Source organism: Camelina sativa, chromosome 14, assembly GCF_000633955.1.
Source record: "Camelina sativa cultivar DH55 chromosome 14, Cs, whole genome shotgun sequence".
NCBI lineage: Eukaryota > Viridiplantae > Streptophyta > Magnoliopsida > Brassicales > Brassicaceae > Camelina > Camelina sativa.
In genome coordinates, this window is record NC_025698.1 from 18,376,003 (window position 1) to 18,394,342 (window position 18,340).

The 18,340-nt window shown below is 37.6% G+C and overlaps 1 protein-coding gene across 1 annotated transcript; it reads left to right on the forward strand.

Moving 5' to 3' along the window:
* LOC109124464 (probable methyltransferase PMT18) lies at positions 14,648–18,103 on the forward strand. Its single transcript, XM_010462833.2, has 5 exons — positions 14,648–15,474; positions 15,639–15,849; positions 15,934–16,234; positions 16,542–17,009; positions 17,745–18,103. The coding sequence occupies exons 1-5, from the start codon at positions 14,746–14,748 to the stop codon at positions 17,959–17,961; spliced, it is 1,926 nt and encodes a 641-aa protein (XP_010461135.1). The 5' UTR covers positions 14,648–14,745; the 3' UTR covers positions 17,962–18,103.

Genomic DNA, 18,340 nt, shown 5'->3' on the forward strand with positions numbered 1-18,340 from the left:
TTGACAGCGTCGTTGATAGATCGGTGATGTTTATAGATTGTGTGATCGACATGTGTCCCTTAAATCCCTACCATTTCGTTACAACAGTTTCTTAACGTTACAAAATTAGTGGTCTAATCTTTTCTACGAGGGAGGGGGGATTATTGAGTTTTTGAATTCGAATTATTATTTTAATAAATATCATTTTCTTGATTTTATTTTAAAAGAGTTGTTTGGCTTTTCCAATGGAATGAGAATAATTCTCGTGGTTTTAAGATAAGACTAGATGAATATCGGCGCTATGCGCGGGCTTATAACTTACCGTTTTCAAAACAATTTTACTATTAATTTATTTTTTATGTAAAGTTTATCTTTGTTCTTTTTAATTGTTGAAATATTGAAAATTATAATTTGACGTTGATTATTTTAATACTTTACATACGTTTTCTCATTTTTTAATTGAATTATTAGAAATATGCATGAACAACTTTGTTTTGAGAGATTTAAACATTGTGCAATTCTTGTCTAAAACTTCAAAAAAAAAAATTAATGAAAGCTTGATCTAAAAATGCATATTTGGAACATAGAGTTTTTTGGTTGAATGAATTTTTCATTCAATTCAAAAGAAAAAAACTTAAGTATTTAGATATATTCATATTTAAGCTTCTCAACTAAATACTATGAAACACTAACATTTTTTTTTTCAAGAATTGCAGTTTGGCTAACTCTTTAATAGATATAATTAAGATAGATATCTTCCTTTCATGTTAGCTTTTCAATTTCTTGAATATAACTATAGAATTCAGTTTTCTTTTTGCAACTTCTAAATATTAGAATATGAAAACCAACAGTCATGAAATTATTCAACTATCTTCTTTTTGTCTCTTTATTTTGCTAAACCAACATTCTATAGTTTTATTCAACTATCTTCCAATTGATAGTGAACAAAACCCTAATTTTCCTTATATATATATATATATATATATATATATTTTTTTTTTTAAGGAAAAAATTTTATGAATTTCTTTATAATATTAACCAATATCTCTATCACTTTTGCAACTCTTCAAACTATTGACAAAATTGTAGCGCCTAAACAACATGTACATATATTCATGGTTTACGCCAAGAGGAAAATGTGGCTCTTTGATTCACTCTCGATGCCTTTTGTCTTTTGGTGATGCATCTATTTTCTTCGGACATGGCCTAAGCATGTCAAAATTTCTTATGTAAATATTGAAACTGTTTGTGATATAAAAACAAATAAAAGACATGAATGATGTTTCATATTCTTTTTAAGTTTAAATCTGTTTACTTTTAATGATGATAGACAGTTGACATTCTTTTCACTGCTGATTCGTCACTCAAATGAAGAGAGTTGACCATCTTTCATAGTATAGATTCATTAATAACATGTCCTTTTATTTAGAGATTCTATATATTGCAGTATTGCACTATATTCACATATTCGCTCTCTTATTACTTGTATAAATTTCCATAATGTTACCTTGATACATGCATAAAAAAACATTAGTAACAAAATTATGGCTTCTTAATCTTTCTAAAAAATTCCAGGCCGTTGGCGAGTGTTTCTTTTTCCATCATGTAGGCACGGCTCTGTATCTTACTAGTGGTTCTGATTGGTTTCAAAAATGACTCACATGTTCACCACTCAGCAAAGTGTTTGGAGAAAGCAGTTCATAAGATTGGTTGGATTTGGTAACTAGAATGAACGTTTAAAATAGATTTTGAGTGGTTGGAAGAGTGACTGCAAACTTCTCTCTACATAGTATGTTTGTTTTGGGTGGGTGTACAGTAACTCCTCTCTACATATATTTTTTTGTCTTTGATTATTATATTATTAAATATTCAATTTGTCAATAAAATTTAAACTTAGATGTGCATTACAATAGATTTTTTTTTACAGGTGCATTACAATAGATTTAACTGCTAATTTTTTAACAGAGATATAAATACTTGTAATTTTTGCTATTTCAATAGCTATTTGAATAGTTGTATTTTTATTTTTCAAAAATACATATTAATTTAATTATCTACTATATGTAAACTCTCTGTTTGCACATAAGTTTAAAAAAATTGATTTGACCACCTATTTCACTAAAATATATTTATATTTTCGGTCAAATCTCCTGAAAGAACTCCAGAAATAAGCGTGCTTGAGCTAGAGTAGTTTCAGGATGGGTAACCTTCCGAGAAGTGATTGTCGGAACTATGCGAGTATGTAACATCCATGTTCCGGGATTAGAGTTTGGGATGTGTTGTATAAACCAGAGGAGTAGATTTTAATTGATTTTGGTTTAATTAAATCCTGGGTTAATCTAATTAAACCAAAAATCTCTAATTTCTCTCATGAAGTCACGCCTACTCTTTTCTTTTGTGCTTTTGTCGACATTGTCATCATAGAGAGGGATAGAAAGATAGATAACTCTTGGTTATTGGGTGTAAGGGAGAAAGAGAAGGAAATTAAGATTTTTCCTTAGAATACAGAGGGAAACAGAATTGTCAGGGTTTGGGAGAAGAAGGATTCGACTGATCAAATCATTTCGAAAGGTATTGATTTTTAGTAGGTTTGTAGCTAAGAGATTTTTGTACAATCTCCTTTTTACAGAAGTGAATTTGAGTTAATATTGTAGGAGATATTGGCAGTTTCGTTGGGCGTTTCTTCTCATTCGCGGATTGAGACTAGCGGGTGTTTCGGGATCGATTGCGGTTTCCTTTGAGAGCTGATCGTGCTGAACGTTTGTGAGAAGCTTCTGGACGTATAGACCTTACTTTTAACCGGAGGGATTTGAAAGTTAACGGTTCATTTTGATTTCGTGGTTTCACTTGTGAGGTTGTTCTTTTCTGTGTTTTTTTTCTGGCAGTTTGTTTTCAATGTTTGTTTGTTGTTGTGATTGGTTGTAGGAGCGAGTTTGGTTGTTCTTGGATATTGGAGAGCTTCTCATTTGGTTGTAGTTAGTTTCGTGAATCACTTGTTAAGGTGAGTGCGTGACCATGAGCTTATCTAAGCGATTGGGTTTTATGACTTGTTTTGTGTGATGATTTGTAGGTGTGGTGAAAGTGTTATTGGTTTTACAGTTTAATGGTTGGTTTGTTATATTTTATTTGAAGTTGTACTCTTGATTTTCTTGTGTGTATATCTCGTAGATGGGAAGATCACCTCACTGGGTATTTCTGGTAATACTCACGCATCTCATTGTGTTTGTGGTGCAGGTAGAGGCAAAGTGTGACTGTGGGATCATGGCAATGAAGAGGAGGATGTTCTAGTGGCTCGCTTGGTTGTTATCTGGCTTTTGTTAGATTGCTAGAGTTGAGTCCTAGAATGTTGTTTAGGATTGATGGTTTTCTGGTTTATGTTGATTGGATATTTAGTTTACGGTTTTGGAATTATTACGGTTTATTTGATATTGGTTATTGTTTTATTGGTTATTTATTGGTTTTATTATTTCCTTTGTTTGGTGTGATTGTGGTTAGGTGGCTAGTGGGTATGGGACCACTAGCTTAGATGTTTATTATTATATTATATTAATATATTTATTAATTAAAAAAAACGGGTCAGGTCGTTTCAGTTTGGTATCAGAACCCTTACGGTTCTAGGTTTGGATTCACTAGGCTTTGTGCTGTAGATGTTTGGGATTGCATGTCTTGATTGATTATGTGAGTTAGTCAATTGTGTGTGGCATGGAGTCCTAGAACATCCTCTTCGAGCCTACGGTGTGATTCCACAGTGAGTTTTATTTTTGTGTTTTTGTATTATGTTAAGATTGCTTGTTAGCCTCTGTTCTTGGAAGTGCAGTGCCTAAAGGTGTTTGAGTTGTTGGTCGTGGACGGGGAAGTGGTCGTGGATGGGTACATGGTCGTGGACGGGGACGTGGTCGAGCGGATCCCGAGGCCAGCGAGTGTGTGGTCCAGAGTTCCACGAGTAGGTACGTCAGAGGGTCGCAAGCGTATCGGGAGGGACCAGAGGGGGTTAGCCGGTGAGCCTGCAGGGGGTGATGGGAACCCATGTGTGAGGTTGCAGCAGGTGGAGCCCAGGATCGAGATGATTGCTTGGCGGATCTGTTGGTGTACTATTAGAGCGGTTACCGAGAGGGCTACCAGTGCAGGCTTCAGTTGTGCCGCATGTGGCGGGTTGCAGCCAAGGGCTGCGGATGTTGAGGACTTTCCATCTTATGTTAGGAGGATGGAGCAGTGGTAGATGACCGGTGCGAGATTCTTCGCGAGAGGTATCGAGCCTAGAGAGGCGGATAGATGGACATATGTAGTTGTTGCAGATATTTCTCTGTTTGGTGGGTAGTCCAGTTGGATATTAGAAGTTGAGTGGGTATGTGTAATATAGTAATGTTATACTAGTACCACGGGAAGTATCTTTGGTCGAAAGATGTTTATAGTCTTTAAGGATTGTTGCTCCTGAGAGGATAGTGGTTTTCTCAGAATACCAATAGCTTGAGGGGCTTCCAGCTCCGAGAGTGGCAGAGGAGATGATTAATTCCTCTGATACCAAGATCTTGAGGATTATGGTCCAAGAGTGAGACGGTATAACTCGAAAACGGTGGTCTGAAAGTGAGATCGGTATGGCTCGAAGGTTGCGACCTAAGGGTGGAAGAGTTGGGAGCAAGCAATGCCTAGGACGTGAGTATAAATATAACGACTGAATGTATACCTCGAGAGAGTGCTGGTGATTTAATCTTGGGTTTTGGATGTGTTTTCCAGTGGGTCATGGTTTTATGACCGGAGCGGTCATGAATGTTGCGCCAGGATTGTGCTGCTGGTGGTGCTGGAGTCCCGGGAAGGGGAGTTGCAGCAGGTATGAGCTGGGAAAGACATGTTTGCTAGATACATAAGTTCACGAGAAGCCTTCATGGCAGGATAAACTAATCGTTGCGATGATGTTAGATGAAGTTCATTGGAGATGGACAGGATTGCTAGATTCAAGGTTTTGATAAGCGTGTTAGAGGGAAGAAGTCAAGTGGTTTGAGTTAGGGACCTGCAAAGCATTTGATACGGTGAATCAGAATATGCGAACATATGGTACTTGTTTGTTTTATTAAGCTCGTATTGATGATTTGCTGTGGAGAATTGCCAAGCGAAAAAGCTATTTTTGGAATAAGCTATCTTGTGGAAGTTTCCTTAAGAGACAAGTTACTAGAGGCTCTTGGACATGCAAGAGGGGTTGATTATTCGGGTAGTGGTGAGTTGATGTCGGCATACTTGATTATTAGTCTAATAGAACTGAGGAAGTGACCAGAGGATTTGTTGAGCAGGGGACTCATTCGTCTTATCATTTCACCGTGGGGAGCGTCTGTGTTGTTCGTCAAGTAGAAGGACGAGTTAGGGGTTTATGAGTTTGTGGTAATGCCTTTTGGGTTGACTAACGCGTCAGCAGCGTTTATGAGATTGATGAACAGCGTGTTTCAGGAGTTTCTGGATGCTTATGTCATCATTTTCATCGACGATATCCTTGTTTATTACAAGAGTCCTGAGGAGCTTGCAGTGCATTTCAGGGCAGTTATGGAGAAGCTGCAGGAGCAAAAGTTGTTTGCTAAGTTGAGCAAGTGTAGTTTCTAGCAGCTTGAGATGAGTTTTCTGGGTCACATTGTATCTTCAGAGGGGTTTCTATAGATCCGGAGAGGATTCAGGCTATCCGAGGTTGGCCAAGACCGTAGAATGCCACAGAGATCATGAGTTTCCTTCGTTTGGTAGGTTACCACAGGAGGTTTGTGCAGGGGTTTGCGAGCAGAGCACGTCCTATGACTAAGTTGACAGGGAAGGATGTTCCTTTTGTTTGGTCACAGGAGTGTGAGGAAGGATTTGCAAGCCTGAAGGAGATGTTGACTACTACGCCAGTTTTGGCTTTGCCTGAGCAGGGAGAACCCTATGCAGTTTATACAAATGCATCCATAGTTGGTTTAGGGTGTGTGTTGATGCAGCATGGGAAGGTGATTGCCTACGCTTCGCGGCAGTTGCAGAAGCATGAGGACAACTATCCTACTCATGATTTGGAGATGGCTGTTGTAGTTTTTGCCTTAAAGATTTAGAGATCTTATATTTATGGTGCAAAGGTACAAATGTTTACAGATCATAAGAGCCTAAAGTACATATTCACTCAGCCCGAGCTGAACCTGAGGCAGACGCGGCGGATGGAGCTGGTGGCCAATTATGATTTGGAGATAGCCTATCAACATGGTAAGGCTAACTTGGTTATAGATGCTCTAAGTCGAAAGAGGGCAGCTTCGGCTCAGGAGCAGGTTATGGAGTCTCTGATAGAAGAGATCAGTGCATTGAGTTTGTGTGCGGTTTCACAGGAGCCGTTTGGTTTGGAGGCGGCTGGTAGAGCAGAGTGCGGTTGGCACAAGAGAAGAATTTGGGACTGGTGAATGCCTAAAAGGATGTTGATTCTGAGTATCAGGTTTCGGCTAATTGTACTATTTTGGTGCACAGGCGGATTTGTGTGCCCAAGGATGAGGAGTTGAGACAGGAGATCTTGAGGGAGGATCATGCGAGCAAGTTCTCTATTCATCCAGGAGCGACTAAGATGTACCGTGATCTCAAGAGGTACTATCACTGGGTTAGGATGAAGAAGGATGTAGCTAGTTGGGTCACGAGGTGCGATGTTTGTCAGCTAGTGAAGGTTGAGCATGAGGTTCCAGGTGGGATTATGAAGAGTCTACCCATTCCCGAGTGGAAGTGGGATATGATTACCATGGATTTTGTGGTAGGATTGCTATTGTCTCGGACCTTTGATGCTATTTTGGTCATTGTGGACCGTTTGACTAAGTCGACACATTTTCTGGCCATTAAGAAGACTAATGGAGCAGCGTTCTTGGCTAAGAATATCTGAAGGAGATAGTCAGGTTGCACGGGATGCCAGCGAGCATTGTGTCTGATAGGGATTCTAAGTTCACTTTGGTGTTCTGGAGGGCATTTTAGGTAGCGATGGGCACTAAGGTGCATATGAGTACAACTTATCATCTCCAGACCGATGGGCAGTCTGAGAGGACAATCCAGACGCTGGAGGATTTTGTTGAGGATGTGTGAGTTGGATTGGGGTGGCCATTGGACAGATCACCTGAACCTGGTAGAGTTTGCTTATAACAACAACTATCAGGCGAGTATTGGGATGACGCCTTATGAGGCTTTGTATGGGAGGTCGTGTCGTACACTGTTATAATGGACTCAAGTGGGGGAGAGGAGCATTTACAGGCAGATTTTGTTTAGGAGACCTCAAAGAAGATTCAGGTTCTCAAGCTGAACATGAAGGAAGCCCTGGATCGGCAGAGTTATGCCGATAGGAGGAGGAGAGATCTTGAGTTTTAGGTAGGACACAGAGTGTACCTCAAGATGGCCATGTTGCAGGGTCCGAACAGGTCATTGACTGAGACTTAGTTGAGTCCGAGGTATATCGGTCCGTTCATAGTGATTGAGCGGGTGGGACCGGCGGTATATAGACTGGAGTTACTTGAGGTTATGCGTGCTTTCCACAAGGTTTTCCATGTGTCTATGTTGCGGAAGTGTCTCCGTGAGGATGATCAGTTGTTGGCTAAAATTTCGGAGGATCTACAGCCTATCATGACTTTGGAGGCAAGACCAGTGAGGGTTCTCGAGAGGAGGATCAAAGAACTTCGGAAGAAGAAGATTCCTTTGATGAGAGTCCTTTGGGACTGTGATGGTGTTAAAGGAAAGTTTCCTGAAATAGAAGTTTCTAAAAGAGGAAGTTTCCAAAAGTGGAAAGCTCTAGAAACGGAAGTTTTATGGGAGTTAGAATTGTCCATTATTAGTGGTTGTGCCCCTGTGTGGCGGTCTTTTGAGACATTGTGTGGCCTTCGTGGCGGGCTGTTTAGCCAATTGTGTGGCCTTTGTGGCGGGCTGTTTAGCAAATTGTGTGGCCTTTGTGGCGGGCTGTTTAGCCAATGTGCCTGTTTAGGCGGTCATTTGGGATGTATGGTCTTTGTGACGGTCCTTCAGGACGTGTGGCCTGTTGAGGCGATCCTTCAGGATGTATGGTCTTCGTGACGGTCCTTCGGGACAAGTGGTCTTTGTGACGGTCCTTCGGGACAAGTGGTCTTTGTGACGGTCCTTCGGGACAATTGGTCTTTGTGACGGTCCGGTTGAGGATATTTGTTTGGCCTTGGTGGCGGTCCTATTTAGGACATTTTTTTGGTCTTGGTGGCGGTCTTGTTTAGGACATTTGTTTAGCCTTTGTGGCGGTCCTGTTTAGGACATTTGTTTGGCCTTTGTGGCGGTCATGTTTAGGACATTTTTTTGGCCTCTGTGGCGGCCTTAGTGGCAGAGAGATGATCCATGTGTGGTTATGAGGTATTCCAGTGAGGGGATATGTGGTTGGTAGGACATTGTGTTATTTTACGCGAGCCACGAGAAGGAAACCTGGATAGGGATAGGGCTCAGACGTGTTCAGAATTGTTTGCTCGCGACTCTTGGGTAACCTTGGTTCTCTTAGTATTACCATATTCTGAGACTTTGTGGCTTGGGAGTATGGTTGGTATATCGACTTCGGATGACGATCCGGGGGCGCGCTGTAGGGTGGTAACCCGAGAGACGAATATTAGACTTCCTTATATATTATGGCATGCGGGCTTAGGCCCGATGAGGAGCCAACATTATGGCATGCAGACTTACGCTTGATGAGGAGCCAATAAAAACTCAAGGTTAAGGCCTATGAGTAAAGGAAAGTACAAAAGTCGAGAGCAAATAATGCATGAAACGTGAGTCTATCGCCTAGAGGTGACCTTCGTAGATCGGTCGGAGGAGTGCGGGCCGTGGAGATGGTTGCACGGGAGTCTTTGGCTGATGGTTGTTCGAGATTCGAGGACGAATCCATGTTGCTGGGGAGAATTGTAACATCCATGTTCCGGAATTAGAGTTTGGGATGTGTTGTGTAAACCAAAGGGTGGATTTTAATTGATTTTGGTTTAATTAAATCCTGGTTTAATCTAATTAAACCAAAAATCCCTAATTTCTCTCATGAAGTCACGCCTCCTCTTTTCTTTTGTGCTTTTGTAGACATTGTCATCATAGAGAGGGAGAGAAAGATAGATAACTCTTGGTTATTGGGTGTAAGGGAGAAAGAGAAGGAGATTAAGATTTGTCCTTAGAATACAGAAGGAAACAGAATTGTCAGGATTTGGGAGAAGGAGGATTCGACTGGTCAAATCGTTTCGAAAGGTATTTATTTTTGGTAGGGTTGTAGCTAAGAGAATTTAGTACACTCTCCGTTTTACAGAAGTGAATTTGAGTTAATATTCTAGGAGATATTGGTAGTTTTGTGTGACGTTTCTTCTCATTTGCGGATTGAGACTAGCGGGTGTTTCGGGATCGATTGTGGTTTCCTCTGATAGCTAATCGTGCTGAAAGTTTGTGGGAAGCTTCTGGACGTATAGACCTTGCTTTTCACCGAAGGGATTAGAAAATTTAATGGTTTGTTTTTATTTCGTGGTTTCACTTGTGAAGTTGTTCTTTTCTGTTTTATTTTTATGGTAGTTTGTTTTTAATGTTTGTTTCTTGTTGTGATTGATTGTAGGAGCGAGTTTCGTTGTTCTTGGATATTGGAGAGCCTCTCATTTGGTTGTAGTTAGTTTCGTGAATCACTTGTTAAGGTGAGTGCGTGACCATGAGTTTATCTAAGCGATTGCGTTTTATGACTTGTTTTCTGTGATGATGTGTAGGTGTGGTGAAAGTGTTATTGGTTTTTCAGTTTAATGGTTGGTTCGTTATATTTTATTTGAAGTTGTACTCTTGATTTGCTTGTGTGTATAGCTCGTAGATGGGAAGATCGTCTCACTGGGTATTTCTGGTAATACTCACGCATCTCATTGTGTTTGTGGTGCAGGTAGAGGCAAAGTGTGACTGTGGGCTCATGGCAATGAAGAGGAGGATGTTCTAGTGGCTCGCTTGGTTGTTGTCTGTCTTTTGTTAGATTGCTAGAGTTGAGTCCTATAATGTTGTTTAGGATTGCTGGTTTTCTGGTTTATGTTGATTGGATCTTTAGTTTATGGTTTTGGAATTATTACGGTTTATTTGATATTGGTTATTAGTTTATTGGTTATTTATTGGTTTTATTTTTTCCGTTGTTTGGTGTGATTGTGGTTAGATGGCTAGTGGGTATGGTACCATTAGCTTAGATGTTTCTTATTATAATATATTTATATATTTATTAAGTAAAACAAAAAAAACAGGTCAGGTCGTTTCAAAGTGAGGACAAAACACAGGAAAAGATCATGTGGTGGTTTGTAAGGACGATAAACAAGTCTTTAAAGCCTCCCGGACGTAGGATATAGGTGAGCCCAAGGGCCGGGAGTGGACATGGAGCATACTAAGCAAAGTGATGGTCGGGGCCCAGTAAGGTTACAAGCGCTATTTTAACCAAACCTAGACGAGTGTGGAGTCGAATGGGCTCACACAATCGGGGGTGATGGTTTTGGTGTGTAACGAGGACATTGCGATCTGTTAGTGGAGATGAATTGTGAACTCCCGGTTTGCGGAGAGGTTTAAAAGAATTGATTTGGCCACCTATGCCACAAAAATACACTTATCTTTACGGCTAAAGGTCCGGAGAGAACTCTATAAATAAGTGTGCTTGAGCTGAAATAGTTTCAGGACGGGTGACATTCCGGAAAGTGATTGTCGAAACTGTGTGAGTGAAGACAAAATACAGGAAAATATTATGTGGTGATTTGTAGCGATGGTAAACAAGTCTTTAAAGTCCCCCGAACGTAGAAAACTGACCGTCGGATATGGGTGAGCCCACATGAGTGAACGTTGGACCCACTAAGCAAGGTGGTCTATGGGCTGGGAGTGTACATGGGCGCACTAAGCAATAAGACGGTTCGGGCGTTACACTATATAACAAAAATTTAACAAATCTGAGTATGCTATGCGTTCATACACTACAAGAAATTAGAGAATTGATAGCACTATAACATAGCGTTTTATGTCTTTTTGCTATAATTGATATATCTCTTAGTTTTAGATAACGTTTGTTAAAATGTAAACGCTATGTTTTACTGGTCATAATTTATTTTTAAGAATATATTTTTTAATTATAGTATACATAGCATTGGTATTTTTAAAACGCTATGCATACTTGAAGCAGAAAAATAAATCTATTTTTCGCTAAGTACTTGGTGAAAAAATAGAGCGGCTAACAAATTTTTCATTCTCCCTCTCACTCCAGTGTTTCACTTCTCAAGCTTTTTTTCTTACTATCTATGTCCATATTCTCAAGCTTTTTCTCACACTCGTTTATTTTTTGCTTACCAATTCCCCAGATTTAGAACCATGCTTCTCATCCAACGAAATTTTTACCCAGATTCAAAACCAGATGAATCATCTTCCTCTTCTCCATATAACAAAAACCTAGTGATGCCTTCTTCAGTAAATCCATTTTTTATCATGTCGTTTCTCTCCCTCTCACTCTTTCTTTTGAAATCGATCCCTAGCCACCGTCAAAGCAAGAGAGATTGGGATTCGAAACCCTAGCCACCTTCGCATAGATCTCTCTTCGTCTTTACCAGATCTATTCATTTTATTTCATATGTATTATGAAATCTGAGGTAATTACATCCTTGCATGTCTTCGTTTCACTTTAGGCGATTAGCTATGAGTTTCGTCTTTTGAAATCAGATCCGAAGGTCTTGCTTCCAGATCTAGAGATCTCCGTACAAGTCTCTCGTTTCTTCCGAGTGTGGGATTGATTTCAAGAAGAACATTGAGAAAAGTATTTATGTGGTTAGGTTCAATGAGATTATGTTGTCATCTTTGCAGCTCTAGTTGTGATTAAAGGTTTTGACTTGTACATCTGATTTGTTTGTTGCAAAAGGATGTTATCTGCTTGCTTCTCCATTGATTCATTGATTCAAAACTTCTAATTATACTATCTTTTTTTTTGTTTATCGAATTGCAGATAAAAGTAAACTAGATTTGAAGTCTTGAACCATTTTTTACTGGGTTTGAATAGCTTCTGTAAATATGAATGTTTATTGAACTCGATTTGAAAACAGGAATGGAACATTTCAAGATGGAGATTTTGATCTGGATAAAAAAGGGCTAAAGTTGATCTTCATATGAGAAGCAAGGGAAGTTTAATTTCAGCCCTAATCTTGTTTATTAGCTCTCAATAATTCGATAATTAAGGGGATTTGTTGTGTGTTTTATGTTTCTTTATAGCAATATGATAGATTGATTTCAAGATGACCTTTAAAGACTTAGAGACACTTAAAGTCATCAGAAATTTCAATGGTAGAGTTGTATGATTAAGTGAGATCAAAAATTCTTTGTCGTGAAGTAATAGTCTTTCTTCTCACTGACTACTAGTATCTAGTAATCTTTAATTAAGAGTTTCTGAATGTTGGAATTTTTTATTAGCTTTTTCTCAGGGACTCATAAGATGATTTGGACTAAGAAGACGTGTTGAGTCGAGCTGGAGAACTTGAAGTGATTACAAGACGGCAGTAGTGGAGCTTTTGAATTTGGAATTTTGTGTTAGCTTTAAATTCAACACATTTTGTAATGAATATTTAAATATAATTAAATTATGACATTTTCTCTTTTTAATTTGTCAAATTATCCAAAACCCAAAAAAATAATCCTGGAAAATAGTAATTTATATAAAATTTGGTGTAACAATTAATAGCAAAGTATTATTGCTATTGTTGAATTTACGATAGCATAGAAGAAAGCGCTATATTTGATGAAGACACGATAGCAATGTCAAAAACTGCTATTAAAAATGACGGACCTATTATCACGGGCGATGATAGAGCGTTTCATAAAACGCTATAGTATCTTTAGATAGCGTTATTCGGATGCTACGAAAAGTCAATATTCTTGTAGTGATAGTTTATACATAAAACTTATATATATATATATATATATATATGAGTTTCATATTGGAACTATATTTTTTAGGTTTCATTGTAATTTATTTGTTTAATAATTTTTTGTGTTATAAAATATTTTATCTTCCATATTTTTATTATTGGTGTACCGACGTCGTCGTCGCATCCAGAAGCGAGTCGCTTACCGGTTTATGAAGTCTTGAGAGATCAGCTCTCACCATGATAGGAGGTGGTAGATGTTACTTCTGTTTGTCTGTGGGCATCTTTGGTAAATCTCATTCGCTGGTGCTTCAGAAGAAGAGGTGCTTTGTTTTCTTTGGTCTACTGTCTCTTTTGAGGTTTTATTGCCAGTTGTTTCTATTTTTAGTTTAAGGTATCTTTCCTTTCGTTTTTGATTATAGAATTTCTGTTTAATTAGTATTTTTATCTTTAGACTCTAGAGACATAAATGTTATCCGCCGGCTTGCTGACTCTAAGAACGTCAATGTCGTGCGTTGGCTTTAGCTTTGTATTTCACCTTTGTTTCCACAACAAATGATTAATAAAAATTCCTGTTGATAAAAAAAAAGAATACGATGGAGAAGACAAAACATGTTTTTCCACAACCACAAAACATGGAGGAACAGATTCAAAAGAGGAGAAACACATGATAGTTAGGTAATAATATCCCCATTGTCTAGCCCTCGAGGTAACCTCTAACTTATAGATGCTTATCATCAAACACCCACGAACCGCCTCTCTATATGTTCACGTATGTATGTACGTATGATAGTATGATATACATATGTATGTCACGTGTGAAGAATAAGAATTCTTGTACACCGTCGACAATTCTAGCAACAGTTTTGTGGGACATGAAAATTCGTGACACTATGCTCGGCTTGTCTAGAATACTATGCCCCATTTTGTTATCCTTACATATAGTATCAATTACAAAATTGGAATAAGGACAGGACCCTATAATAATTAATTCTTTGAGTCCAAAGTTATGGGTACCACGTGAATTACTTTGTGAATTTTCTTTCTTATTTTGACTTAATTTACCTGTAAAGATTTCAATTTTTTTATGTTTACAAACTACAAAGAGACATGGCAAAACGAAAAATGAGGCTAGTCAGCCTCCAACTTTATCTCAAAAATTTTATTTTCCCTCTCTTTAAAATCACTTTTAAATTAATAAATGTGGTTCTTGGCTTTTTGCTAAAGAATAGAGACCATTTGTCCTTTTTTTTATTACAATAAATTAAGAAAATTTTGATTTCTTGTGATGGTGGATCCCTTTTCCTCGTGCTTCGAGCTCCATTTAACTTTTCTTACATTTTTTATAACATTTTTACGTTGATTTTTTTAATTTCCATCACCTTACAAAAAGATTTAGCTTTTCTTGTTTTACGAAAAATCAGATAAAAGTTGCAACTCTTTTGCATCATCCTCTCTAGCAGAAATGGCGAAAGAGAACAGTAGTCACCACCTTGCAGAAGCAAAGAGAAAGAGACTCACTTGGATTCTTTGTGTAAGTGGACTTTGCATATTGTCGTATGTTCTTGGATCTTGGCAAAACAACACTGTCCCAACTTCTTCCTCTGAGGTTTACTCAAGAATGGGATGTGATGAAACAACAACCACCACTCGGGCTCAGACAAATCCTTCTTCTTCTTCTTCTGATGAGAGTCTCTCTTCTTCCTCCTCCTCTTTGNAATTTTGATTTCTTGTGATGGTGGATCCCTTTTCCTCGTGCTTCGAGCTCCATTTAACTTTTCTTACATTTTTTATAACATTTTTACGTTGATTTTTTTAATTTCCATCACCTTACAAAAAGATTTAGCTTTTCTTGTTTTACGAAAAATCAGATAAAAGTTGCAACTCTTTTGCATCATCCTCTCTAGCAGAAATGGCGAAAGAGAACAGTAGTCACCACCTTGCAGAAGCAAAGAGAAAGAGACTCACTTGGATTCTTTGTGTAAGTGGACTATGCATATTGTCGTATGTTCTTGGATCTTGGCAAAACAACACTGTCCCAACTTCTTCCTCTGAGGTTTACTCAAGAATGGGATGTGATGAAACAACAACCACCACTCGGGCTCAGACAAATCCTTCTTCTTCTTCTTCTGATGAGAGTCTCTCTTCTTCCTCCTCCTCTTTGTCCTCCTCGGAACCAGTTGGGTTAGATTTCGAAAGCCATCACAAACTCGAGCTTAAGGTTACGAATCAAACCGTAAAGTATTTTGAGCCATGTGACATGTCTTTGAGTGAGTACACTCCATGTGAAGATCGAGAGAGAGGGAGAAGATTCGATAGGAACATGATGAAATACAGAGAAAGACATTGTCCTTCGAAAGATGAGCTTCTTTATTGTCTGATTCCTCCTCCACCAAACTACAAGATCCCATTTAAATGGCCTCAGAGCAGAGACTATGCTTGGTACGACAACATCCCACACAAAGAGCTCAGTATTGAGAAAGCTATCCAGAATTGGATTCAAGTCGAAGGCGAAAGATTCAGATTCCCTGGTGGTGGCACTATGTTTCCACGTGGAGCTGATGCTTACATTGATGATATTGCTAGACTCATTCCTCTTACTGATGGAGCTATTAGAACAGCTATTGATACAGGATGTGGTGTAAGTTGTGATTTCTTTACTATTTTAGATTTATCTATCTTTGACTTGGTTTTATTATTATTTTTTTTATAACAAACCAAACATTATATTAAAATACAACTTCTTGATTGGTTCTCAATCCGAAGGATAATAGTTTGATTAATTCGATATTATTGGTTGTTTAGGTGGCGAGTTTTGGTGCTTACTTATTGAAAAGGGATATTGTGGCTATGTCTTTTGCTCCAAGAGACACTCATGAAGCTCAAGTTCAATTTGCGTTGGAACGTGGAGTTCCTGCGATTATCGGGATCATGGGATCAAGAAGACTTCCTTATCCAGCTAGAGCTTTTGATCTTGCTCACTGTTCTCGTTGTTTGATTCCTTGGTTTCAAAACGGTAATGAACATTTTCTTGATTTTTTCCCATGAGGTTTCTTGATTGTTGTGTGGAAATTAAAAAACAAAAAATGGATGTGTGTAGATGGTTTGTACTTGACCGAAGTGGATCGAGTATTAAGACCGGGTGGTTATTGGATCCTTTCCGGTCCACCAATCAACTGGAAGAAATACTGGAAAGGTTGGGAACGATCACAAGAGGATTTGAAGCAAGAGCAAGATTCTATAGAAAATGCAGCAAGAAGTCTTTGTTGGAAGAAAGTTACAGAAAAGGGTGATTTATCAATCTGGCAAAAGCCTATCAATCACGTTGAGTGTAACAAACTCAAACGAGTTCACAAATCTCCTCCTCTATGCAGCAAATCAGACCAACCCGATTTTGCTTGGTAACAATCTCAACCCCTCCTAAAATCATATTTACTTCATTTTTTTCGTATTATTAGATGTTTTATATGATTGCGCATAAATCACGAAATTATAGATATTAACACTAGATTTTGTTTGAATTTTGTTTTTTTACAATTTTCAAATCAAATTCTTGAAGTAACTAACTAGAATAAAGAATGTTGCATAAATAATTAAAATGAAAAAAAAAATAACATAAATAATTGGCTAAAACATCTTATATATACAACAAAACGGAGCAAGTATATATTTTCTGATTTTTTTATGAATAATAATTTTTGATCATAGGTACAAAGACTTGGAATCTTGTGTAACACCATTGCCAGAAGCAAACAATCCAAACGAATTCGCAGGAGGCGCGTTGGAGGATTGGCCAGACCGAGCTTTTGCTGTACCGCCTAGGATAATCCGGGGTACTATACCGGACACTAATGCTGAAAAATTCAGAGAAGACAATGAAGAATGGAAGGAAAGAATAGCATATTACAAACAGATAATGCCAGAGCTTTCAAGGGGAAGATTCAGGAACATAATGGACATGAATGCGTACCTAGGAGGGTTTGCTGCCGCGATAATGAAATATCCATCTTGGGTTATGAATGTGGTTCCTGTGGATGCTGAGAAGCAAACGTTAGGTGTGATTTACGAACGAGGATTTATAGGGACGTATCAAGATTGGTGTGAAGGATTCTCAACGTATCCAAGAACTTATGATTTGATTCATGCCGATGGATTGTTCAGCATTTACGAGAACAGGTAAACACCAATTACTATCCTATCAAAAAGAAAAAAGAAATAAACAACTACTAGACTTCGAAGTTTATAGTTAGTGTATATTTTACTAAAAAAACTATAACCTAGCAAAATAACTTAGTTAATCGTAAACGGGCATCAAACACAAATGAAAAGAGAACCTTGTTTTGTGTTTGGTAATTGCGTTGACGATTTACCAGTCTATTAGTATATCAATATGAAAAGAATATTTGTGTCCAATAATTTATAATTTATAACGAATTTTAATTGTTTCAACCACACATTAATTAAAAAAACCTTAATAATTGGTAGTCCACACAAGAAGAAACGAGTTTACAAATGAAACCTCAAAAAAGAACAATATGTATATATGTTTTAAAAGTATAATTTAAATAATATTACAAAAGTAGTTATATATATATATTATTGATAATTTAAGCTCGAAAATGTGTATATTTTTGTAGGTCTAGACACTTATTTGATAGAAAACGTTTAAAAGAAAAATAAAGAACTGTAAATAATTATTTTTTTTGTAAATAAAATTCTCATGAAAATGCAAATATACAAGTTAAACTCGCACCAATCGTGATCTTATACAAGTGCAAATACACAATTTATTAATAAGATCTCCATGGTTTATCCTTACTAACAAAATATGCATTTGCATTCATATTTGAATTTGAAATGAGATCTCACAAGCGTAAATATTTATGTTGACATTAACTGTTGATCTGTAAGGTGTGATGTGACTTTGATACTACTTGAGATGGATAGAATACTAAGACCAGAGGGAACAGTGGTATTTAGGGACAATGTTGAAACATTGACGAAGATACAAAGCATAACTAATGGAATGAAGTGGAAGAGTCGAATTTTGGATCATGAGAAAGGTCCCTTCAGCCCTGAGAAGATCCTTCTCGCTGTAAAATCATACTGGACCGGTTCTTCATCTTAACTATTTTGGAACTCTCTATTACAATATTCTTTATCTTGTGTGTCTCATTTTTGTTTTATTGTTCGTGTTTTAAAAAGTTTCTATGATTGTTTTTGGGAAATTCAAAGAAAAACAACATTTCAGAGAGTATTTTTCCCTTACATTGAAAATTAGCAGTTTTTAAATACTGAAACGAAAAACATCTGATGAACAAGACTAGCGATAAACTAGTATTAGGAAATTTTTAGTCATTAATTTGATATTGTAAATGAAGAATATTGAATGGAATTGTTATTGTTATTATTGTATGAAATGGTACAATTTTTATATAAGCGCATATCAAAACAAAAAAACATAATATAATTAACCAAAAGTATTAGGACAATTTAAAGATAGAAAA

Bases quoted from the DNA above. Each gene is read 5' to 3' on its own strand.
- LOC109124464 (XM_010462833.2), top strand. From the start codon at position 14,746: ATGGCGAAAGAGAACAGTAGTCACCACCTTGCAGAAGCAAAGAGAAAG. The intron at 15,850-15,933 runs GTAATGAACATT...GGATGTGTGTAG, and splicing joins GATTCCTTGGTTTCAAAACG to ATGGTTTGTACTTGACCGAA. The intron at 17,010-17,744 runs GTAAACACCAAT...TTGATCTGTAAG, and splicing joins TTCAGCATTTACGAGAACAG to GTGTGATGTGACTTTGATAC.